This window comes from Mesoplodon densirostris, chromosome 19, assembly GCF_025265405.1.
Source record: "Mesoplodon densirostris isolate mMesDen1 chromosome 19, mMesDen1 primary haplotype, whole genome shotgun sequence".
In the NCBI taxonomy this organism is placed as follows: domain Eukaryota; kingdom Metazoa; phylum Chordata; class Mammalia; order Artiodactyla; family Ziphiidae; genus Mesoplodon; species Mesoplodon densirostris.
The window spans coordinates 55,998,198-56,023,739 of NC_082679.1; the positions used below are offsets into that span (position 1 = coordinate 55,998,198).

The following is a 25,542-nucleotide window of genomic DNA, read 5'->3' on the forward strand; positions in this document are numbered from 1 at the left end:
GCTACATTCACCAACAAAACACAACAAAACACCAGTTCAGATCGATATTAGTGGATATCATGGGGGCAAGAAGAAGTCTGTGGCCAAGAGAAGAGAAAAGTTGGGCTAAACAAAGTAAGGTCGATTTCTTTACAGCTGAATATTTTGAAAACTTTACCACGTGTGGAATTAAAGGAACTTCAGATAACATGATGGTCAGGACAGGCCTGTAGGGGGAGGTCTCATGCCCCTGCCATGCATCGTCAATTTCTCCAGACAGGTTGAGACAGCATTTATATCTCCCATGGGAAGGTGTTGTCTGCTGTATCGTCCAGCAGAAAGAAGAAACCTTCTCTTTGCCCAACAGCCCAGCCAATCAGAGACTGGAGCAGCCCCACCAATGAGAAACCTCCATACACTGGGCTCCCAATATCCTCCAAAGGACTCTGGTTTTTATAGCCCTTCCCAACTACCCAGCCCCAACCTTTTTCCCTATAAAAGCAAATTCCCCTTCGTTGTTCTCTGCATTTGCCTAAGATCTGCCATAGTTACAGGTCCCAAATTGCAATTCCTCAGGCTATTCTCAAGTAAACTCGCTTTTGTTGCTAAAATAACTGGCTATTATATTATTAAAGTTGATGCATGTTAAAAAGGTTCCATACCTGCAAGAGGAGGTACCAAATGAAATCTTCCCAAAATATATTTGACCACAGTGCCCCCGTGGGTCTAAGGTTGCTTGGAACATACTTCGGAAAATACTTTATTTCCACTTCCACGATATTAATTATTTAAAGAGAGGTATGATAGCCAACCGTTGTGTCCAACATATAACTCAACACAACTCATGTCATGTAGTAGGTAGGTATAAACAAATAAGCATTTTTGTTGGTAACAGCTTATTGTCTTGGGTAAAACTAAAGACCTGGTTTCAAAGCCCTCACTAATGTGACAGGTGGTGGGATAGGAATGGGTGCCCACCGTGGGGTAGGTGAGCTTACTTTTTGTCTTTTGTAAAAGAAAAGAAGTAATGATGCTTGCTTTCAGCTCCATCTCCCCAAAATACCTTGGGGAAAAAACTCTAAGAATTTTTCTCAAAGCAAGTTTTTAACCTGGAAGATATGGTAACCCCCCTCTGTAGAGGACTTGAGCTGATGTTTCCAGGCAGGTTGCAGGACGGAAGGAAACTTAGAAACCCTTTGACTGTACTAACACGGTAACCACAAGCCACATGTGACTATTTAAATTATCTAAAAGTAAAAAAATTTAAAATTTAGTTCTGTCACATTAGCCACATTTCAAGGGCTCAATACCCCCATTTGGTTAGTGGCCACTGTACTAGAAAGTACCAATAGAGAGCATTTCCATCACTGTAGAAAATTCTACTGAACAGTGGCTGCTGGAAGTACAATCCTCCACCATCAGACCCTTGAAATTACTTCACGACAGCCCATGTTCTTTTCTGGCTTCCACTGAAGACCTTAAACCATGACCAGTGCCCTCCATCCCAGACAAGACTACTGTGTGGTCATTTTAAGACAGCCCGGCCAAAGGACCGACATGGAACCAGAGGCTAGCAGCAAACAGAAGGCATCTCAAAGAGTTTCTCCATCTGTCTTTTTGCCCACCTGGCAGTGTTCATTGTCCCGGAGACACCAGGAGAGGCTGCGGGCCACCGTGTAGTCCCTGTGTGCAGAGCGCACAGAGCATGGTTTCTGTTGAGGAAGAAAGAATGGGTTGGGTAAGGCACCAGGCTAGGTAAGTGGTGGAGTCTGGATTTGGGGAGGGATGTGAGTTTCCATCTCCTCTCACCAACCTGTACAAGCAAAAGAGTAAAACCAGGGTTGAGTGGTGAGTTCCTGGTGGGCAGACCCAACGCCAAGGTGAGGACGCAGACGACGATTTCCCTGTAGAGCAGCATCTGTTTCTTCCACATGCGCTGGAAAATCTTAAGCCAATTTCCCAACTAATTCACAAGCTAATTGAGACCAGACTGCTTCTCGCTGTGCTGCGCAGTCATGCCATTCCATGCATCCTAGGCTGAGCCTTCATTTAGATTACAAATTTCCCAGCACAGTTGTTACTGGTAATTAAACCTACTTGATTGTTCCATTACACAAAGATTACATGATGGTAAAGGAATCACACATAACTAATCTTTATCTCATTTCTAAATGTGCACGGAAATGAGACCCAACAAGGGTAGAAAAATCTGTGAAAGATGGGCGCCCATCAGTTTTTGGCAGGTCTGGATCACGGCAACTCAGAGATTTAAGGCATTTTAATATACAAGTGTATACCTGTTTTATTGTTACACAATGAAAATTAAACATGAATGAAAAAGCATCATGAATTACTTTGAAAAATCACATTGGCAGTACCAAGAAATAAATTCCCAGCAATTTACATTTTTGTAATCCAGGGCCGTTCTAGAAGCATTTTTCCAATATTCCCTATCTAACCTTTTGTTCCCAGTCCACACTCGCTGACAGAAAAATAAAGGACTGCCTCAGGTCACCGACTTCTTGGCTGAAGTGCTTATCCAGACTTCCTGGGCCTGGCTGATTTCCACTCTTTTATTTTATTTTTTCAGATTCGAGTTCCATTTCTCCCCTTTTCAAAGTGCAGACATATCAGAATCACGCAAGGGTCTGGTTGCAAATGCAGATGCGTTTGTATTGCAAATGAGGCCACAGCCCAAGAGACTACATGTTTAATCAGCCCCCAGAAGACTCTTGTGCAGACTAAAGTTACTTGCCGCCATATTTGACATCAAAGTCCTCAACAACGAGGATCAACTGTCAGGTGTCCCTATATCTCCAACATCCAACTTGATGCCAAGCCCAAGAAGGAGCGCTCAGCCTTGAAAACATGCTGAATCAAATTCACAAGCTCTTTCCTTTGTAATGGGTCTTTTACCAAAAAGCAAGCACCACATTAAGTAGGGAGCTGTACACTTCAGCCCACTTTGTACAAAACAATCCACTCAACTTCCCTGGAGTCTCTCCTGAGCTGGACCTGCCCCAGTTGCCAACTCCCAAGCCCAGAAAGGAAGATTGTTCCAGTGCTACCAGGAAGGATACCTCCTGGCACTGGTGGGCACCAACTGCCTTCCCTCTGGGGATTGTACCTCACCCAGTGTTCAAAGGAGGTGGCCTTATCCTCTCAACATCAAACGTCTCCCTTGGGAGCACTTAAACTTGTGTCTTCACCGTTACAACAGGATCACCTAGAAGCTTGCTCACAAATGCCTGTTCCTGGATGCATTTCCACCCTGAGATAAGTACCTGTAGGGTGGGATTCGGGGCACTTAGATGTCCACGCAGCCTCCTTGCCCCCAGATGATATTGATGCTGAGGACCCCTGACCCATTCATAAAGGAGTTTCTACTTCAAGCTAGTCCTCAAAGAACGCTGTCATCTTCCTCTGCTAAAAGGGCAGAAGGCTGTGCCTCCTTAACTCTCTCTGACTTGCCAGAGGGAGGGGTGGGGAGTGGATGGAGGTGATGGGAGAAGCGTCTACTCCTCCAATACCCAGCCCAGCAACTGTAACCGTCATCCCCTGATGGATACGTGAGAACGAATCTGAAAGCTGTCCCCTGGGACTTCCCTGCAAGAGTTTAGAGACCCTCTGCAAATTGAGGAAGGAGCTGAGGAAACTCACATTTCTTGAGCTTTATCTTCTTAGGAAAGTAATACTAAGTGCTCAGTGTTTCCTTATACCTTACCTCCTCGCCACAGCCTACCTAGACCCCACTGCCTACCCCCAGACAGAATTAACTGCTTCCCCGCTGCTCCTGGCCCCCAGAGCACTTTGGCTCCCCTCCTCGATTAGAGCGCTTATCTGGCATTAACGCTAATTGTTGCAGGTCTTTTCCCCAGACATCCTTTGCTCCAAAGGCTGAGTGGTATTTCCTTTATCTCTGTACCACCCAGGCCTGGCCTTGAGGTGCTGCTCAACAATGTTTCCAGGTGGGTGGACTGCAGATAAGCTTCACCCTGGCCCCTGGGATGTGCTTTTTTGAGAGAAATGCACATGGAGGTGTTGGCTTTGCAGGCTGGCCTGAAGCTTTTTATAGCTTTGCTTTTCTTCAACACGTTTTCCAGAATTATGTCACTACCAACAAATCTGTGTGCAAAAGCTACAGAGACAAGTCATTTCCTCTAAAAGACATTGCCCATTAATCTTGAATCCTGTATTGTTTTGCAGATATATATATATATCTTCTTATAATGATGCATTTTACCTTGTGATGTTCCCTGTGCTATGGCTTCCAGAATTACAAAAGCCATAAAAGCTAAGTGTTTTTCCAGCAGTATTTCTGATCTTGAAAGTAGATGCCCTGCCTATAGCCTTGGTATACAGCAAGGCATCTCAGGACTCTGCTTTTTACATGAAGGCAATCCAAACTCCTGCTACATTCTGATTTTCTGATGTCAGGAGTATGGATGGGGATTTTTCAGAAGGTTTAAAGCATTTTTTTTCTGGTTCCTTCAGCGCAGACTTTTGGAAGAGCTGCCCTCACCTAAACTGCCCCCAATCTCTCCTCACTTCCAATCCATCTCCCACCCTGATTCCACAGGGATCTTCCTGAAAACCCAGACCTGTTATTCCTATTCCTTTAGAAAGAAGGTCAACCTCCATCTGCTGTGGCTTCCAAAGCCTTTTCCTCTATTCCCAGGGCTCTACTCTACAAAATGACCTTTTTTGTTTGTTTGTTTGTTTTTGCGGTACGTGGGCCTCTCACTGCTGTGGCCTCTCCCGTTGCGGAGCACAGGCTCCGGACACGCAGGCTCAGCGGCCATGGCTCACGGGCCCAGCCTCTCCGCGGCATGTGGGATCTTCCTGGACCAGGGCACGAACCCGTGTCCCCTGCATCGGCAGGTGGACTCTCAACCACTGCGCCACCAGGGAAGCCCTGAGCTTAGTGGTTTTAAAGGTCTTGGGAACCGTGGCCCAACTGTCCCATGACCCAGGGCCACATTGTGATTTTCATGGGCCCTAGGTAATTTTGGGTTTATGGTCACCCCTTCCTCCATAAAACAATAAAATGAATTCTATTTTAAGATTGCATTGGTATAGAGATGAATATAAGCCAGGCTGGATTCATTATTATATTTTGCATATTATTGTATTCATTTTCTTCGTTTAGAAGAAATTAAAATTAAAGTATTTTCATGGGGTCTTGAAATTATTGAGGACCCCAGGCACTGCACCTTCTGTGCAGGATGGAGAAGTCAGCCTAGCCTTCAGCCTCTGAAGTGACCTCTTAAGTGTCAGCTCAAACCGGGCTCCCTCTCACTGCTCTTCTCCAGCTACTTCTGGGGTCTCTGCACAAACTTGTCCTTCTTCCTGGAACGCTCTCCCTGTCCTTCTCCCTCTCGGCGCATCAGAATCCCCTTCCAGTACAGGTCGCTGTGCTCTACCCTCAGTTTCTGATCCAGCAGCCCCGGGGCGGGACCCAAGAATCTACCTATTTTTAACAGCACACAGGTGGTGCTGATGTGGACGGTCGTGGCTGGTCCCAGGACCACACTTGGAGAATAGCTGCTTTCGACGTCAGCTCCGCTGTCAATCTCTCTGGTTAGCCTTCTCTGATCTATTTCTCCCTCACATGCTCTCCAAGGACTAAGGACTTCTGCTTTATCTATGTAATTTTTTGATTCGTGTCTCTCTCTCCCATTTGACCGTAAGCTCTGCGGTGTCTTTTCGCTCACTGCGGGAGCTGCATCCAGCACAAAGTACGTGCTGGGTAGTCATGTGTTGACTGCTGTTTAGAAAAGTTGAACCAACTTGACCTAGCAACAGTGAGTGCGAGTGTAAGAATCCTCTCAACTCACCAGCACTGCATTTTCACTTTTGTCTTTTTTCACAGTTGTCAATTTCAGAATGCCTCATTTACCTCTAGCATTTGGGGAGAGCTGAGAGCTACTTTGCGCGACCAGGAGGGCGCGGCTTTTAAGCCCCACTAGCCCCGCCCCGATCCTCCGCCTACGGCTCTCTGCTCAGTCCTGCTTCCGACCCTTCATCCCCGCCTCCGGCCACAGGCCCCGCCCCATATCCGTCCCCAGGCCCCGCTTCTCTCCCCGCCCCAGGCCCAGAGCTGCTCTGCGCATGCCCGTCCGGGCGATTTGTTTTTCTCCCCCGCCCGCCCCGGGAGGAGTTACCGGAAACAAACTTTCCCGGGGACGATGTGGCGATCCTGTCCTCCCCAGGAGCCAGTCAGGTAAAGCCTCCCCGGCCCTGGCACCCCGAGCCCTGCCTGGCCCGGCCTTGCTCGCGGCGAGACCGAACAGATCGCTGGCCACGTATGACCGGCGCCTTTTGGCTACTTTTACTGAGCCCGCTTGCCCACCCTCCGAGCCCGCTCTCCGGGCGCTCACCTCTCTTGGTCGCTCGCAGGGTCCCTGGGCCTTCGCAGCTTCTCCCGCCAAAGACAGAGCCGTTTGTGGCTATCGTGGGGGCACACCGCTCCTCCAAGGGCTTTCTTCTTCCGCTCACCCGGTCTCCAGAGTCCGACCTCAGGGACTGCGAGGCCGCGCCAGGCAGCTCTGGGTTCAAGGTCGGGATCTTGGGTCTCAGTTACGTAACCTCTCTGAGCCAGGACGTGATCGTGTTTTCACCTTAATGAGAAAAGCATGGGAAGAAGGTGAGATAAGCCCATGTCCAGAATGGGGTGGCTGCTACTGTTGGTGTTTTTATGGCGATTACCCCAAGGACCAGCCCCCTAATGGGGACGTTTTTGCAGACTTTTGCTTCTGCTGGTCCCTCTGGTCAGTTCTGGGCGCCTCTTAAAAGCCACACTTTTAAGTAGTCCCTCGCATTCCCGGTAGGGACAGTGTCCTTTTCTGGACGCGGGCCTGTGTGCACGGGATGCGCTCTGGAGTCCCCTCCAGTGCCAGCATTCCGTTTCTCTTTTCAGGCCATGTGGTCGCTTTTGACATCCACTGCTGTTACCCAACCACATTACTGAGCATTCTGCCTCGTAGAAAGAAGCAAAAATAGCAAACATCTCTGGCAACAACTGCCTAAGGACTGAGACATTTGTGATAACATGTTACCATTCCTTGGGCCCTGAGTGTCAGCCACAGAACCATGTCATTTAATCATCACAAATATCTTCAGCATGTCACAGATGAGGAAAGGGGGGCTTAGAGAGGTCGTTCCTAACACTCTGAAACCAGTTCTGCCTCACTTGAATACCCGATTTTGCCCCTTATGCAAAACTGCCTTAACCATAGGAAAGTTAAAATCAAACTGTTAGTTTCTAGGGCTGCCATAACAAAGTATCCCAAACTGGATGGCTTAAAACAACAGAAATGTATTCTTCCACAGTTCTGAGGCTAGAAGCTCAAAATCAAGGAGTCAGCAAGGCCATGCTCCCTCTGAAGGCTCTAGGGAAGGAACCTCCCTGCCTGTTTCAGCTTCTGGTGGCCCCAGGCATTCCTTGGCTTGTGGCACCATCACTCCAATTTCTGCCTCATCTTCAGACCTTCTTCCTCATATATGTGTCTCTCTGTGTCGTCTCCTCTTCTTATAAGGACACCAGTTATTGGATTTAGGGCCCACCCTAATCCAGGATGATTTCCTCTCGAAATCCTTCCCTAATTACATCTGCAAAGATCCTGTTTCCAAATACTATCCTGTTTTCAAATAATGGTTTTTTGGGGGAGGGGACACTATTTAACTCACTTCACAAACCAGCAATAAAATACACCTGTCAAAAGGACCAAAACAGACCCATAGTTATGGATTCAGGGCATCATTTGTGGTTATAAATCTAAATACTTGGCTTTTACTAAGTCACAGGTAGACCCAGCAATCTATGTTGTAACAAGACCTCTGGGTGATTCTGTTGCTGCTTAAGTTTGGGAACCACTGTTACAAGGCATTTGAAGACAAGGGTTTGATAATGTGACGTAAGGGCCAGGTTAAGAGAAAGTCCTTAACCTTACGATGGTCTAACCTTACAGTGACTTGCTCTGCAAACCTGTCTTCCTGAATATTATTATGGATTTCAACACTGAGCTACTGCACTGTTGAAAGAATATTTACCATCATTTAAAATTCATTTAGCTTCTAAAGTGAACTCAGGTACGGAACTGTGTTCTTAGTTTTTTGCCTCATTTTAGCTTGCCAACAGTCACATGATTTGGGTATTATTACTGCTGCCATATTATTAAAAAGTACACTGAGACTCAGAAATGGTAAATGCCAGGACACACAACGAAGCAGAAACACTGCTTCAGGATTCGGAACTTTTTTTTTTTTAGGACTATAGATGCTTTACAATATTGTGTTAGTTTCTGCTGTACAATGAAGTGAATCAGCTATATGTATACGTATATTCCCATATCCCCTCCCTCTTCAGCCTCCCTCTCCACCCCCCATCCCACCCATCTAGGTCATCACAGAGCACCGGGCTGAGCTCCCTGTGCTACACGGCAGGTTCCCACTAGCTAGCAGTTTTACACATGGTAGTGTATATTTGTCAGTCCTAATCTCCCAGTTTGTCCCACACCCGCCTTCCCATGCTGTGTCCACACATCCATTTTCTATGTCTGCCTCTATTCCTGCCCTGCAAATAGATTCATCTGTACCATTTTTCTAGATTCCACATATATGCGTTAATATACGATATTTTTTTAATGACTTACTTCACTCTGTATGACATCATAACTCTGGTTACTAAACTGTTTGGTTTGTTTCCATTTTAGAAACAGTTTGATAGATGACGCTAAGGCCCGCTTAAGAAAACATGACGTTGGGACCAAATATTCTCACTTGTTGTCTAACAAATATTCCATCCTTTTACCATTGTTGGCTAAAGAAGGAAAACTCTACCTGTTGTTCACCCTTCGGTCAGAGAAGGTAGGTGACAAAAAGGCTCCTTCCATTAAAGTCTCAGGACATGTGAAAACCCCATGAAATGCTGTCACTGGCACATATTTTGAGGTTCTAGATTCTCACCTGTACTCTCAAAATTGTGATGTTCGAGAAGTACATGAAGCCACAGGATAACAGGGCTGTTTTGGAGAAGTTTTGGAAAGTAAAATAAGTAATTTAGCTAGCAAGTAATTTAAAATACTTTTAGGCCAGGGTTTCTTATCCAGCCACTGGCATTTGGGCTGGATAATTCTTTGTTGGTGGAGTTGGCCTGTGCATTTTAGGATGTTTAACAACATCCCTGGCCTCTACCCACTACATGCCAGTAACACACACACAGACAGACACACACACTCCCACACACTTTTGTGACAACCACAAATGTCTCCAGACATTGCCTACTGTTTCAGCAGGGATGGGGAGGGGATAAAATTGCCCCCACTGAGAGCCACTGTTTTAGACTACTCCCACCCCAGGTATAATGTGAAAATTCTAGAGCACTAAAGTTGACAGCCTGGGCCCTAAGCTGGCTGCCTATGTTCAAATGCAGAGTCTTGTTGAAGCTGTGTGACTTTGTCCTAATTAATTACCCTCTCCGTGCTGTAATGTTTTCACTTGCAAAATGAGGACAAGCTGTTAGTACCTGCATCATAGGGCTGCTGTGAGGGCTTTATAGGGCGACACATGTAAAGCACCTAGAACAGCGCTGGCGCTCGGCAAGGGTTCAGGAAGTCTCAGCTGCCATCACTAGTGTCATTAGCAGATGTGGCCTGAGTTTTTACGATAAATCGTTCCACTTGAAAGAAATGTTGGGCTTGGGAATGGAGTTCCCTTGGGTACACCCCTGGGGACTGTCACTCTCCCTTGCTATTGGGAGTACTTCTGAGGAAAAGTTGGGGAAACAGTCATTTCAAAGTTACCCTAGTAAAAAAAGAAAACAAGCCACAATAATGAGAAAATAGGCTTTGTAAGCAGAATAAGAAATATCCCTTGGGTGCGGTCACGGGGAAGCTGAGGAATCAGCTGAAGTTTTTTGGGTTTGGGATTAGACATGTGGATTCTCTGTGGTCTGGGTCTGGCAACAATAACATAAACACATGAGGTGATGAAAATCCAAGTTCCAACGGGAGGTACTCAGTGGGAAGCAGGGACCAGGGTCTGTTCCCAGCTCTGCCAAGATCACCAGAGAAGCACTTAAATATATTCTTCATATTATCAGACAGACAGACAGTAGTGTAGAAAATCTAGAGAACCCCAAAATGGGTCTCGGTTTCACTCGGAGTTGCTTTGCCTGTTGATTGTTACGTAAGAATCATCTTAGACCATAAATTTCACAGACCTTTTCTGTGAAAAGGTCACATTTTTTTTCAAAGAAGTATTTCAATCTAATTACATCTGACTTTAGGCCCTATTTGGCTGTGGGAGTAAGAAATTCCCTGAGGCATTACTGGAGCTGTGTCCCTCCCTGGAGTCTCATATAAGCAGGGCCCCAGGAGACAGACAGACAGATGATCGATGGTGATAGATCAATGATAGATAGACAGACTGATAGATGATAGATAGACAGGTAGATGATAGATAGATGATAGATAGACAGATAGATGATAGATAGATGATAGATAGAGAGATGATAGATAGATAATAGATTATAGATGATAGACGATAGATAGATGATAGACAGATAGATAATAGATAGATGATAGATAGGCAGGCAGATAGATGATAGATAAGTAGACAGATGATAGATAGATACATTCATAGATGATAGACGATAGATGATAGGTGATGATAGATAGATGATAGACAGATAGATGATAGATTATAGATAGATTACAGATAGCTGATAGATAGATAGATGTTAGATATATAGATGATAGATAGATGATAGGTAGATGATAGATAGGCAGATAGATGATAGATAGATATTAGATAGATATATGATAGATAGGCAGATAGATGATAGACAGATAGATGTTAGATAGATGATAGGCAGATAGATGATAGAGATATATATCTGATATATATAGATATGGATATCTGATATATATAGATATCTGATATATATAGATATAGATATCAGAATATATATCTGTATCTCAGAATATATGTATCTATATATATATAGCTGAATCACTTTGCTGTATACCAGAAACTAACACAACATTGTAAATCAACTATACTCCAATGAAAAAACATATTAAAATTTTTTCTCTTAAGGGTTAATTTCATATTATGTGAATTTGACTTCAATTAAACAAACACTTTAAAAAATAGTCACTTATAGAGCTGTGCTGAGGACTCAGTGAAAAGAACTCCACGTGAAGCAGCATGCCCAGAACACGGTAAGTACTCAGTAAAGGTTACTGAGGACATTGCTCTTTTCGTTCTCCTTTTGTTCCACTTTTTTTCCTCATCCATGTAAATCTGTTTGTGTGTGTATGGTATCTTTGGAGGGCAAGGAGAGAAAAATCAGAAGTGAGGGTAGTTCTCCAAGTTCATTTTTTAAAAGGATTCAAAAAAAAAAACCAAACTTTTCTTTTTGGTCTTATCCCCACTTGTTACCACGAGTGTGGGAATGGTCTCTGGCACAAGACAGAAATTCAGTGCATACTTGTTGAATGAGTGAACGGCACCAAACTTGGAATCCCACACTGCAGCTCTTTTCCCTCCATATCCAGCTGAGGAGGTCACCTGGAGAGGTCTGCTTTCCTGGAGGCAAGTGCGAACCTACAGATGAGGACGACGTGGCCACGGCTCTCCGGGAAGCCCAGGAGGAAGTGGGGCTGCACCCTCATCAGGTGGAGGTCGTCTGCCGCCTGGTACCAGTGCTGTTTGACGTAAGGCTTGGGATGGAACTGGGTTTCTTAGACTCTCATGAGCACACAGTGGATATCTTCAGGATTCCATGTTTGGCCAAACAGGGCCCTCAAGAGTGCTGTACCGAGTCAAGAGCCTGGTTCATGTGTGGACTTTGCCCCTTGTGAGCTAAGAGGCCTTAGGCAAGCCCCCCTTCCTGTATGGGCCCCTCCTTCCCCATCCAGAAATGAAAGGGCTGAACTCCATCAGTGGTTTTCAAACCAGGTGCTGTGGAACCCTGCAGATGGCTCAGAATTGTTTCATTAGCATTCAGTTCACATTTAGTTTTCTCCAGTGTGCATTTATTTTGAGAATTCTCTTGAAACAATAATACACACTTGAGCATACCAAATTTCAGCCCCTCGGAGGCCACCAGGGTATCACTTTTGCCCTAAGGATACTCATTTTTGCACATACCGTGGAACCCAGTTTCTCCACGTCACATTAATTGAGTAGTATCCTGAGATCACTAGGGTAGCTGTTTAAAAGCAGTTACTACTTGTAACTGCATTTCTGTGTGAAGCAGGATTTCCTTGATAGTATATACCAAACAAACAAACAAACATAACAACAAAATGAATCCTGGGGCTGAGATAGCCAGACCTTATTTCATATGAACTGAACACAACAATTTCGTTGTTGTACTGATTGACTTTAGAAGAAGTAAATACTAATTGACTTTAGAAGGAGTAAATTTGAAGTTGGATAACAGCGTTGTTTTATCAGTGTAACATTATTAATATAAACTTTTAATTTTAGAATAGTTACAGATTTACGGAAAAGTCACAAAGATATCACAGAGAGTTCTTGCATACCCGTACACGGGTCCCCACCTTATTGACATCGGACGTCACTGTGGTACATTGGTGACAACTAAGAAACCAATGTTAGTACATTACCATTACCTAAACTCCACTCTTGTCTTCTACTAGTTTTTCTACTAGTGTCCTCCTTTCTGTCCTGGATGAGATCCAGGACACCATGTTGCGCTTGGTTGTCATGTCTCCTTATTCTCTGATCTGTGACAGTTTCTTAGCCTTCCATTATTTTCATGACCTTGACACTTTTGAGGTGTACTGGTCAGGTATGTTCTAGAATGCTCCTCAGTTGGGGTTTATCCGATATTTTTCTCCTGGTTAAGCTAAGGTTATGGGCTTGAGGGAAGAATATCACAGAGGTGAACTGTACTCATCACATATCAGAGGTAGGTGTAAATTTTTTTATGTTTTAAATAGTATCGGGCTTCCAGGTGAATTTTTATGTCAAAGGAAGAATCCCACTGATACCTAAAAATTAGAAAACCAGATCACCCTTTGTGAAGATCGGTGGTGCTGAGATATGTCTTAGTTGGGTCCATTTTAAAAATAGAAAGGTCACCACTCAAGGGAGATTTAGTTTGGAAGAAGCTAATGGCAATAAATGCATCCTCAATGAAAAAGAAATGAGACAGAGAAAAGGAACATGGGATTAGGACAAGATATGTGTCAATTACTTCCTCTTCAACTGTGTTTTCTACTGGGAGCCCTTTTCAGAGGATGTCTGCAAACCCCCCAGCACATCTTAGGGATTGATTTTAGAACTCTTGACAAAACGCATAATGGTTGTAAGTTCCCAAAGTAAGAGTAACTCCATGTCCAAGGTCCCCAGGAGCTACTGAGTTCTGCCCTTGAGGGGATAGGATACAACAGTCTTCACAGGTGTTTATGGGTCTTCAGGAGATCTCCGTGGACCAGATGCTCCCGGAGCAGGAGGTTTCTAAGATGACCTGACCTTGATATAATGCTGATCACATCAACGAGAAATTAGAATGAACAAAGGCTTTCACGAAAGGTGTACTGTGTTTTAGAAGCGCTAGTGAGGGTCATTTTGTTTTTTGGACCTTGCAGATCTTTTAAATGTGCTACCAAAATGCCATTTATTTAATGCTTAGAAGCCTAATCTAATCCAGTGGTTCTTAACTGGGGGTAATTTTGTCCCCCAGGGAACACAGGGCAATGCCTGGAGATGTTTTGGGGTGTCATTGGCTTTTACCCACACCCGGCGTTAACCCTCCCACGCCTTCCAGCCCCCAACCCGCTTGTCCTTTTGTCGTACACGTATGAACTTCTCTCTGCAGAGCCCTTGGGGGACCGTTCTCCTGTTTCTCTGTACGTGGCCCATGCCTGCCAGTCTCGATCCTTTTCTTTGCCTCCCAAAGGCCCAGTTCCTGTAACATTTCAGTGGTGTATCCTGACTTCCGGGGATGTTTCTAATAGCCTGCAGCTTCTTCCAGGGGCCCTAAAGCCTGCCTCACCCTAGGCCACAGCAGAAGCCTGTCTCCATGGCATTTCAACTCAGCAAATGGCCAAATTCAGAGTTTTATGGGTCCTAGGATGTCTGCCATGCACCACCTTCTTTTCCCCTGCCAATTCAGACACTGTGTTTCTAGAGACTGGATGTCCAGAGATGCTGCTTCATCCACAGATTCCCAGAGTCTCTCTTACTCTTCTAAGCTTGAACCATGTTGAACGTGCCTGACTCTGCATCTGAAATATTCAGTCTTAAACCATGATCTCCTTTTGAGGCTTTGATTTTTTTTTTCCCCACCAATCTCCTCAGACTCTGACATGCCAATTTAAGGGCCGGCACTGCCATGAAAGTCACTGTCCATGCACCTGCCTAACAAGTGTGGCCCTCAGTCCTCGGGAGGGGATGAAATCTGAGCTGCAGCTGGGAACTCTCCACCGTCGTATTTAAGCCACCCGCTGGTGTGCCATCTCGTGTTTGATAGAATTTGAGTGTGTGGGCAGCAGGCCCGTGGTCGAATCCTGGTTTCTGCCAAGTGTTAGCTGGACGTGACCTTGGGCAATTTTTTCTTGTCCAGTTGCCATTGTTCAAGCTTCCTCATGGGCAGCTTGTTGTGAAGAATCAGGGGGAGGGTGTTGGATTCTAGAGAAGGTTATGGTCTTTGAATGGAAATAGCAGCCACGGATGCGTGCTGAGCGATACTCCAGGCTCCGTCCAGATGCCTTCTTAGTCCTTTTAGGCCGTGTTTCTGATACACACGCCAGCAGCTTTCTTCCAAGGCCCGTGCCCTTGGACTACTGGAACCGCCTCCCCTGATGCACACAGGCAGCACTGCCTTGATTTACTTCCAGCTGAGCAGTCCTCAGCCAATGACTGGGCGGCATGAAAGCTCAGCCCCCTCACCTCGTGGGACAGACTCGAAGGTGTACTTTACACCCCACAGGTCCCCGCAGCATCCTTGCCTGGCTTCCCCCCTACCCGTCTTTCTTCCCTGCTCCCTTCCTCACCACCTTCTCCTGGGAGCACTTCCTTAAGAAATCACTTGCATCTGAGTCTGCATTGCAGAGGCCGCCTTTGGGGAACCCTGGGACAGAAGAGGCTGAGCCTTCACGCAGGGCCAGGCACAGTGAGGGCTGCTGCTGGAACAAAGCCTCTGGCCTCTGGCAACTCATGACCCCAGATTTCCCACCCTAAGGATGTCTAAAGTCTGTGCTCCCATCCTCCGCTCCTGGTCCAAATGTTGACTTTCGTCATTAATTTGGTTAATGGTCTGAGTCATCACTGTTCTTTTTTTTTTTTTGGCTGCACCATGCGGCATGTGGGATCTTAGTTCCCCGACCAGGGATCGAACCCGTGCCCCCTGCATTGAGAGCGTGGAGTCTTAACCACTGGACCGCCAGGGAAGTCCCAGTCATCACTGTTCTTAAACATGCTTTAGCTGTCCTTCCTCAGAATTTTCCACAGGCCTGTTTATCCTCCTATAGAACCCCAGCCTCACAATGTATCCCTGGATTTTCCCACCCACTTCCTCTTAGGAGTTCTCCCAGGAATTCCGGATTCTTCTCACTTTCTAATTCAAGGTCATGCAGCCTTTATCAGCTCCTACACTAAACTCCAGGCCTCCCCTCAAGATTTTCAGTAGAATCTTTCAGTTAACAGCACCCTACATTCATTTCAGCACAGTAGTGGTTGTAAATAGAAATCCCCCCCCCACTTATAAACATATATGTTATGTAAAACAGTATATATATATATATAAAATTTTCCATAAATGGGAATATGCCACAATTAATATGATGTCACTTTTCTATTGATAAGATGGCACATACTTGTCTATACTGATAAGGAAAGGTGTCTATCACATGCTTTTTAAGGGCTGCATAGTACCCCATTATATGGATATAGTCGTAATTGATCTGCCCTAAATATCCACTGAGCAGTGATAACTTTAGTTTGGGACTATTGCAAATAATGCTTCAGTCTTGTACATTTATCTTTTCTCACTGGTAGGAATTTATCATACAGGTGTACTCACACAAATGCAATTTCAGGGCCAAAGGGAGCACATTTTTATAATATTACTAAATCTCTGTTCCAAAAGATTGTACCAATTTATGTTCCCCAAAAATATCATTTCCAGACTCATGGGCAGAGACCACTCCCATTTAGGGGGACATAAAGTTTACTTATGGAGCAAGTTTTATGTAACTGATTGCTTTGGCCTGTGAGCTTAGCTTATGTAGAAGTGGCATGCTTTTAACCATGCTTTTTTTTGAAATGGTATGTCTTCACTTCTCAGTTTGTATCTTTTGTGTTTTGCTTTCAGAGAGATACACTGATAACCCCTGTTGTAGGATTTATAGACTCCAACTTCCAGGCCAAGCCTAACCCCGATGAAGTTAAGAATGTGTTCCTGGTGCCTCTGGAATATTTCCTGCATCCCAGCGTCTACCAGCAGAATCACCTGACACGCTCTGGTCATCATATTATTATTCACTGCTTTGAGTACACGAACCCTGAAGATGGTGTGACTTATCATATCCGGGGAATGACTGCAAAATGTGCCTTGTTTGTTGCCTTAATTATTTTGGGGAAAAAACCCTCCTTTGAGGTTGAATTTAATCTCAACGATCTGATGTCATCCTCTGAAGAGTCTTTACTGAAGCTTCATAAACATGCTATAAGCAAGTTATGATTTATGAGACCAACACCCCAATAACTCTCTAAGCGGTGTTTGTGTGGGCTTATCCACAGAACAACAATAATGCCAGCTGTTGGAATTTGATAGGTACGAATATGTTTCCTGCAATATGAAGGTAAAACCCTTGCCTTTTTTCCAGTTCCCCTCTATTATCTGAAAAAGCAAAAGTCTTTCAAAAGTAAAAAAATGGGGACTTGCCTGGTGGTGCAGTGGATAAGACTCCACACTCCCAATGCTGGGGGCCCGGGTTTGATCCCTGGTCAGGGAACTAGATCCTACATGCATGATGCAACTAAGAGTTCACGTGCCACAACTAAGAAGCCCATCTGCCACAACTAAGACCTGGTGCAACCAAATAAATAAGTAAATAAAAATTTTAAAAACATTTTTTTAAGTAGAAAAATGTGTTTATACTGTTGCATAATTTCACCCACAGTATATTTAACAATGCTTTCCTTACACACGTAAGAAAAAGGATCAGGCACATAGTAGGCACTTAATAAATATTTTTTAAATGTATGATCTTGTGGCATTCATCTTGTTTGTAGGAGGTAATACCTCTGTCTGTCGTTACATGTGACAAACTTCTGACTAGCCATCAGAATCCATCCTCCTTTTCTTATCTGGCAATAGAGTAGAATCTGAGCCCATAGCTGCCCAGGTAGAAACAGCATTACTTAAATTCTGGTGCAGTTCAATGTAGCTCTGAAATTTAACTTAAGCCAATGGGATATGAGTGAAAATCGTTCTTGCAGTCATCTCCAATTTAGGGGACAAGCCAGATTCCCTGGATTCTCTTTCCCTTTTCCATGATTTATCTGCAACCCAGCCTTGACTACACAGATGAAGACAATCCCTGCAGGAAAGTTAGAGCCAGAAGATGGTAAGAGCTTGGATCTCTGAATGAGTCTGTGGAGCAAAGCAACCCACCATTCTGGACTATTCACTTGGGACTGTTACATGGGAGAAAAATAAAATTCTGTCATATCTGCCACTGTAATTTGGGGTCAGTTTGTTACAGCAGAGCTATAGCCCTAATAATACACCATAACACTTGAAAATGGTTGGATGGATATTCACCCAAACTTGAGGTGTTGCCAGCAATTAGAATTCAGGATGATCTGCATTTAACATATGAGTTCTGGGACATGCACAGGACAACTTTAGGTATTGGTGGGGTTTGGCAGTCATCATCCAAAATAACTGAAATGAAGGAATATGAGAGGCCTGCAATCAGGAGAGAGAACATTATCTGTCTTAATATGATAGCAGAAAAACACTGATTTCAAGCACAATCCCCAAATCAAAAGCCAAAGAGACAAACATTCTGAATCGCATGCCTTGAAATCTACCACATCTTACATGGGCATCACCATATATCATGCTTTAGAGTTAGCAGGGATTTCTTCGTTTAATTATGGTATCAGCCGTCCTGCACCAGATCAGGGGCAAGGTGTGGGGGGGTCTTGAATAAAGCCACATAACCTCAATTGTATGATGGCACTTTCCCATTTTCCTGAGTATTATTAGATTTTTAGAAAGCCAGACCATTTTTTTTTTTTTTTCTTTTTGCGGTATGCGGGCCTCTCACTGTTGTGGCCTCTCCCGTTGCGGAGCACAGGCTCCGGACGCGCAGGCCCAGCGGCCATGGCTCACGGGCCCAGCCGCTCCGCGGCATATGGGATCCTCCCAGACCGGGGCACGAACCCGTATCCCCTGCATCGGCAGGCGGACTCTTAACCACTGCGCCACCAGGGAGGCCCCAGACCATTTTTAATAAGACTGTGTTGTAGCTGAAAATGGGATGCCCACAGTAAACTCATCAGTCAGCCATGCAACTGTCCATTGCTACTGAGTTTTGATTTTCCGAGTGCTGGCAGAGGAAAACATTTGATCTGCTGCTTTATACCCATAAACGTTGAAATGGCGCAAATCTGGCTCCAACCATGAAAGCAGATGGTGGGTGAGCTTCCCCATTAACATTCTGTAACTAGCCCTGCGTGAACAGGCCTGAACTGTTTCTGAACAATTTTGGAGGCATTTGCAAATGTGTATTTACAATCTGACAGCGGTGTAATTGCCGGGTAGATGGCTGACCTCTCTGGCAGTGTGGAAAGCCACCTTTCTGAACTGTTTGTTTATGCGAACGCCACAGACCTGCCTGGTTTCTAAGAGGAGGTGGCCCAGCTGAAGTCTACACTCTGAATGACACCCATGGCCACCCACTTTAAGGGGCTCAGTGATGGAGGTATTGCCTCCACCCCCCTTTTAGTGGTGTTAAATAGCCTGTTACAGGGACAGACATCTAGGAAGTCTGGCTCAAATAAAAGAAGTTATTGGCAGAGTACTGATCTCACGGAATATACAAAACCACTGAAAAAATCAGTCTCAAGGAACACAGCGATGGGGATCAACCCCTACCTCAAAAGCAAGAGGATGTGAACCTTTACTTCTGCATCCTGTCGTTATGACAATAACCATCCTACTGAGTTTATTGATACAGACAGAGAAAAACAACAGAAACAGTGCTTCAGTCCCTAATTCCTCAGAGGAAACTCCATTTGGCCTCGCTTGGGTAACCTGCCAGGTTTCTAGGAACGTACAGACATGTTCAAGGGCAGGGGTCAGAGTTGGGGCCACAATTGCATGTGTCTCCCTAAGTCCCCTGAGTCAGCAGGCTCTGGGTGGGAGCACTGCTGAAGATGGAGGGGGCTGGACAAACATGCCCAAACAGCTACTGCCTCCAGTCCCTAAAATCTGTAAGGTCTGTGGATTCTGCCAGCCAGGCATCTCAATTCTGTCTCCTTCTTTGCATCCCTGTGGCCTTGGTAAGCAGGTGCTTAAGTCTGAGTCTAGAAGTCAGGATGCCTAGATTTGAATCCCAGCTCCAGTATCAGTCCTTTCGGCGACCTTTAGCAAGTTACTCATTCTCTATAGGCCTTAGTTTCCTCTTCTGTAACATGGGGTAGAGAAACTATTTTAGGGCTATTGTTGGGATTAAAAGAGTTAGTACATGTGACTCCTTTACTTAAAGCTCACCCAAATGCTCAGAATAATGCCTGGGAAACAGTAGCAGTATTACTGTTAGTAATTATGGCATTATTATAACCGTGACATTATATTACAACCATAATAATAAGCATTGCTATTTCTCTAGTTCTGAATATTATCATTTTCCTACACCAGAAGTTCCTGAATTTTCTTGGTTCACAATGAGTACCCTTGGCATCTCAGTAATTTTTTCACAGTACATCCAGGCCAAAGGAAACACGTAATAATTTGGTTTGTTATGTTATTATAGGCAAACAAGTTAACAAGTGTTTATGTCCTCCTAACTTGGTAGCCGTTTGAAAATACACTATATACTAGAAAAATACTATTTTCATTTCAGTTTAAAAAAACACAATTGCTTATTGATGGGATGTGTGCACCAGCTGGTCACCCAAGTAAATGGAAAACTCAAACACAGTCATATAATGGGAATAAACACACAGTCACAGAGAGGAGGGACAAGATTTGAGACTCAGGGAAGCCATCCCAGAAGAAGTGGCAGCTGAGCTGAGCTTTGATGGGTAAGGAGATGCTACCCAGGTGAACGGGATGGTGGTGGTGACGATGGGGACTATTCTTATTAAGCACCTGTTATATACCTGGCCCTTCACTTTGATTATTTCATTTAACCCTCCACCAACTCTCTGCAGTGAGTACTATGATAATTCCCATTTTTAGGTACGAAAATTTGAGGGTCAGAGAAGTTCAGTATTTGCCCACGGTCACAGAGCCAGCATCCAAATGCACAGGTATGAATTTCAAAGCCCATATTCTTTCTGCTACATCCACTGACTCAACATAAGACTCATTTCCTAGGGACAGAGGCAAGAATAGAAGGTTAACTTTATGTTTCCCTTGAATTACCACGTGGGAAAGGGAAAGCAAAACTAAATAAATTGGGCGAGAGCAGAGTTTATGTTTGCCTTTGTCATGTCCTCCAGCTTATTCAGCTGGTGTTGCACACAGTGAAACGAGTGATTAGCTACGATGATTTTAATTAAAATGGAACATATCAATAAATAAATGAGAGTGCTGGCATCCTTGCTCATTTAACCACCCCTTTCATGGTGCCAACTTTCCGGTTAAAGAAATGAGACGGGGAAATGTTCCTCCACCCTTTAGACAAGATGAATAAATATAATTCAAGTCTTTTTCTTATTTCCAGTTGCTTTCTTACCTGAGACTGGCACAAAGTTTTGATAAAAATTGCTGCCATCATCAGCCCCTAGTCCAGCTGTCTTTGATGTGGCATATTGGGGTCCCTCCTAGGGGCTGTGTATAGACTCCATTCAGAAATCCTGCCTGCCCTCCCAGCATCACTCAGCCACCTCCCTCTGCCTTCCCATGGTTGCACACCACTCAGACTTAAGAGTCAAGTCCTCTATGCCAACTCCTCCAACCACCCCTATTTCATAGCTCGGACACTGCTTCCTCTCACCCCTTTGTGTACCTGTTTAATATATGTATATCTTTCTGCTTATTCCAGCCATGACCCTGGAAGGAACAGATCCTCAAACCATGAGACCCCCTCTGTCTGACTTCCCCTGGCCTCTGGTGAACGGACCAAGGATCCATGGTCAACCCAAAGGTAGCATCTAATTTGACGGCCAGTAATCCATGACTTGTGTGCTCTACTTAAATAGCTGAGCTAAGTCCATTACATTTTCCAAAGAATCTGAACCATGCCAGAAGATGATAGATGCCCAGGAACTATTTTGACCCACATGCAGGCTGAGGAGTAAGCCCAAGAAGTTAAGAGTTTAAAGGTTAGTTGGACAATAATTGGTGGAAATGTCTTTGACGTAGGTAGTAGTTGTCATGTCAGACATTCCACTAGAAACAACTAGAAGAAGAAGAAATATTTCCCAAAGCAACTTAAAGATCCTTTTTAAAGGTCTCATATTCAAGTGCATAAATTTTTATTTTCTAGATGTAGGCTTGGTTTGATATTTCCTTGACTATAACTTCCCTCATTTTTTTTCATTTTATATGTTTGAGCTTTTGTTCCTTACTTCATCATGATTGTCAATGGGACCTCTGTTTCCACTTTTTCTTTTTCACTTATTTCCCATGTGGAACTTGAAGTTTTTCTTTTGTTCTACCTTCTTAGTTCATTTCTCTTTCTTTATTAATTTGTGAACAGATTCTGCTCTGGGCTCATTTCATGTCCTTCCACCAACCTGGAGTTTTTCTTCTAAATCTGCTACATCCCATGGATCCCATAAAGCATTCTGAGAAGTTGCCTACATTTTTTTTTCTGACTATAAATCCATATGGCTTAACATCAGACCAGATGATAAACTGAAGATAGTTTTGCTAGAACTCCTAACCTGTTATAAACATATACCGATCTCAGCCCTCTGTAGTGAATTGAATAGGGGCCCCCAAAAGACATACTCAAGTCCTACCCCCCAGTACCCGTGAAGGTGACTTTATTGCAGATGTAATTAAGGATCTTGAAATGAGATCATCCTGGATTTAGGGGGGACCATAAATCCAATGACTAGTGTCCTTATAAATGGCAGGAGAGAGAGATTTAAGACACACAGACACAGAGACACAGGGAAGAAGTGTCATGTGAAGATGGAGAAGAGATTGGAGTAATGCTACCACAAGCCAAGGAACACCAGCAGCCACCAGAAGCTGGAAGAGACCAGGCAGCCTCCTTCCCTAAAGCTTTCAGGGGAAATGTGGCCCTGACCGTACCTTGATTTTGGACTTCCGGCCTCCAGAATTGTGACAGAATGCACTTCTGTTGTCTAAAACCACCAAGTTCATGGTCAATTGTTATATCAGCCCTAGAAAACTAAAACCTGCTGCTTCTGAAACCACCACCCAGTTTGAGGGCTAGCTCTCCCCTCTGTCTCAGGAGTAACATAGAAACAGCCAACTGTTCACTGCCCTGGATTGACACACAGCCTAAACTCAGTTAATCAGATTTATTCCCTCAGTAATTCCCTTGAGATTAGGACAAAGCAGGCAGAGTCTATGTGCCTGTTCCCTGGAGAGCAACCTTGGGTGTCCTCACAAACTAGCTCAGTTGCTAGACTATACATTCCATGAAGGCAGGGGCATTCCCAGGGTCTGGTAGTAGTGTCTGGTATGCAACATTTTCCAATGTTTCTTATCTCGGCAGCTCAACCCAGAAATCTAAGTTGCCTTTGACGCTCACCCTTACCCACTACAGCACTCAGTCTGTGCCCCAACCATATCCCTTGGGCCCTAGCATTGCCATGAGCTCCAGACCACTTCTAACAGCCAATTCGCACATCTCTGTTCCTGAAGACGTTTTCTAAATCCATAGCAGGCAGGTTGGGAGTGCCAGAAAATGAATGCTCCCACATCAGCCTTCAGCCAATGACGGGTGGAATTTGGTGTATCAATAGCCCAGCTTCTTTACCCCTTGAATGGGATAATTCTGAGACATGATTCTTCCCTGGCTCCCAGAATGAACTAAGCCCTAGTCCCATCGCTCACTAAAGTAACTGGCTTAATACCTCCTTTTTTAGTGGCTGCCTTCCCTCCTTTGTCTCTTTTCCCCACCCCCATAACAATGTGCCCCGTATATTCCAATATGTTGAGTCTTTGGCTCAGAGTTCATTTCTGGGTGAACCCAAACTAAGATCCTCCTATATCCAAACTTTCACCAAACTCTATTGAATTTACCTTCAGAATATCTGTCAAATCTAGTTCTTCCTATCTCTACTGACATTAGCTTAGTTTAAGCCATCACAGACTTGTGCAAAATATCTACTTAGGAATTACCATCGCTCGGCACCATTTTCCTGTACAGCCAGCGTCATTATTTCAACCTTTCAATATGATCATATTTTCCTTGAGACAATTGGATGGTTCCTCATTGGGTTTTTTTAACATTTATTTTTATTGTATTTATTTATTATAATTAAAAAAATTATTTTTGGCTGCATCGGGTCTTAGTTGTGGCATGCTGGATCTTTGTTGTGGCACGTGGGCTCTCTCACTGAGGCACACAAGCTCAGTAGTTGTGGCACATGGGATTAGTTGGCCCGTGGCATGTGGGAACTTAGTTCCCCGACCAGGGATCGAACCCACGTCCCCTGCACTGGAAGGTGGATTCTTTACCACTGGACCATCGGAGAAGTGCCCTCATTGTTTTTATGAGTAAGAGGAATGGAACTTGTAAGCCCTGTGTTCTGGCTCCTGTGTGTTGTACCATATGCCTCTTCCCTGCTGACCCTGCTCCTACAACACTTGCTTCAGTTCATGGATGCCACAGGACTCTTGCACACACTAACTGCTCAGTCTGGAACGATTTCCCATTTGCCTTTGCCTATTGTTAACTCTTACTCATCATTCAGATCTTAGCTTCTCAGGGAAGCCCCCTCTGGCACCTTAACTAGGTATGTTTCCCTGGTTCTATGTTCTCTTGGTACCATATACCTCTCCTATAACTCCCATCACAGTTACAATATCATATCCCTTTGTCTGATTCTTTGATTGATGCCTCTCTTCTCCTCTAGACTCTGAGCTCCATGACAATGAATCATATCTCAACAGTGGTCCATCACTGCACTCAGAGCACTTGCTGCAATGCTTGGCAAAAAGGAGATGCTCCATAGATATTTATTCAATGAAAGAATGAAAGTAAATAAGTAAAAATGCAGCTATTTCTAATCAAATAGCCAATTCAGTAGGCCAAGGAAAAAATTCAGTCTCTTCCCAACTGTCTACCTGACAAAGGTTAACCTAAGGTGGCACAATATCATTGTGAGTCATTTCCCATTTACTGTATGAAGTATATTAAGTGCCCTACCATGAGTCGACATGAGTAGCTCCTATCTTTAACCAATTTTTGCCTTGTACCTTAGTTATTTCCATACCTAGCTGTCTGATGTACTTTCCTATGAGCTACCAGAGGACAAGAATTAGAGCCTCTTCCTCCTTCTATCCCCACTGCCTGGATATATTTGGGGCCCATGCCTCTTCAGATCTAGATAAACTTGACTGGACTCCCCATGGTAATTCCAATGCAAACTCAATTGTCTCCCAAGATTTATTCAAACCCTTAAGGGCTTACATTTCTTCTAATCGCCTCTGGTTCAATTTCCAGCTTCAATGAATCTTAGTTCTGCATCCTATACCTTGAGGTTTTGCCCCACCTCCTTTACTGTAGTGTCAACCCAAATTCAGGATGGAGACCACTTCTTGTTTTTCCCAAGATTGCCTTTTACATAAATCTCTGAGTGACTTTAGTTGGAGACACAGGGGTATCAGCCAGGTAAACATAAACTGCAGAACTTATATTTGAATATCGTGTTTTCTTGTTCTTAAAAAGTCTTGTCCATTTCTGCCAAATCAGGTTTCAGGCTGACGCTGTGTTTCTTAGTGCTCTCTCTGGCCTTTGTCTTCTCTAGCTGCTCGCACCACCAATGAGGCACTCATTTTTTCTGCAGTAGAGTTGAATCTACCTATTTGATTCCTTGCATCTCATGCCCTCTAGGACTTGTCTTTCATATCCAATAAGCCTAGCAATGAATTTTCCTAAATAAGAATAATTTATCTATACATGGTACATTAATTCCAATAACACCTTTTTCTCACTCCACTGGATCTTCTTCTTTCTTTCTTTCTTCCTGTCTTCCTTCCTTTCTTTTTTTTTCTTTTCTTTCTTTCTTTCTTGAAATGACTGGGTGAAGTGAGGACAGCCTTATAGCCAAACCCATGGGCACTGGTTTAAAAATATCCATTTGTGCAAAACACGTTTGATGTGTAAATGCACTGATCTTGTAAGGAGATAGATGAGC

General features: G+C 44.3%; 1 protein-coding gene across 1 annotated transcript; it reads left to right on the forward strand.

Annotated features, from left to right (window-relative positions):
• Positions 1-6,090: 6,090 nt before the first annotated feature.
• On the forward strand, positions 6,091-17,692 carry NUDT7 (nudix hydrolase 7). Its single transcript, XM_060083901.1, is given in 5 exon segments — positions 6,091-6,124; positions 6,127-6,202; positions 8,694-8,847; positions 11,541-11,699; positions 16,331-17,692. Coding segments are annotated over 5 exon segments (792 nt in total). The 3' UTR covers positions 16,700-17,692.
• Positions 17,693-25,542: the final 7,850 nt, after the last annotated feature.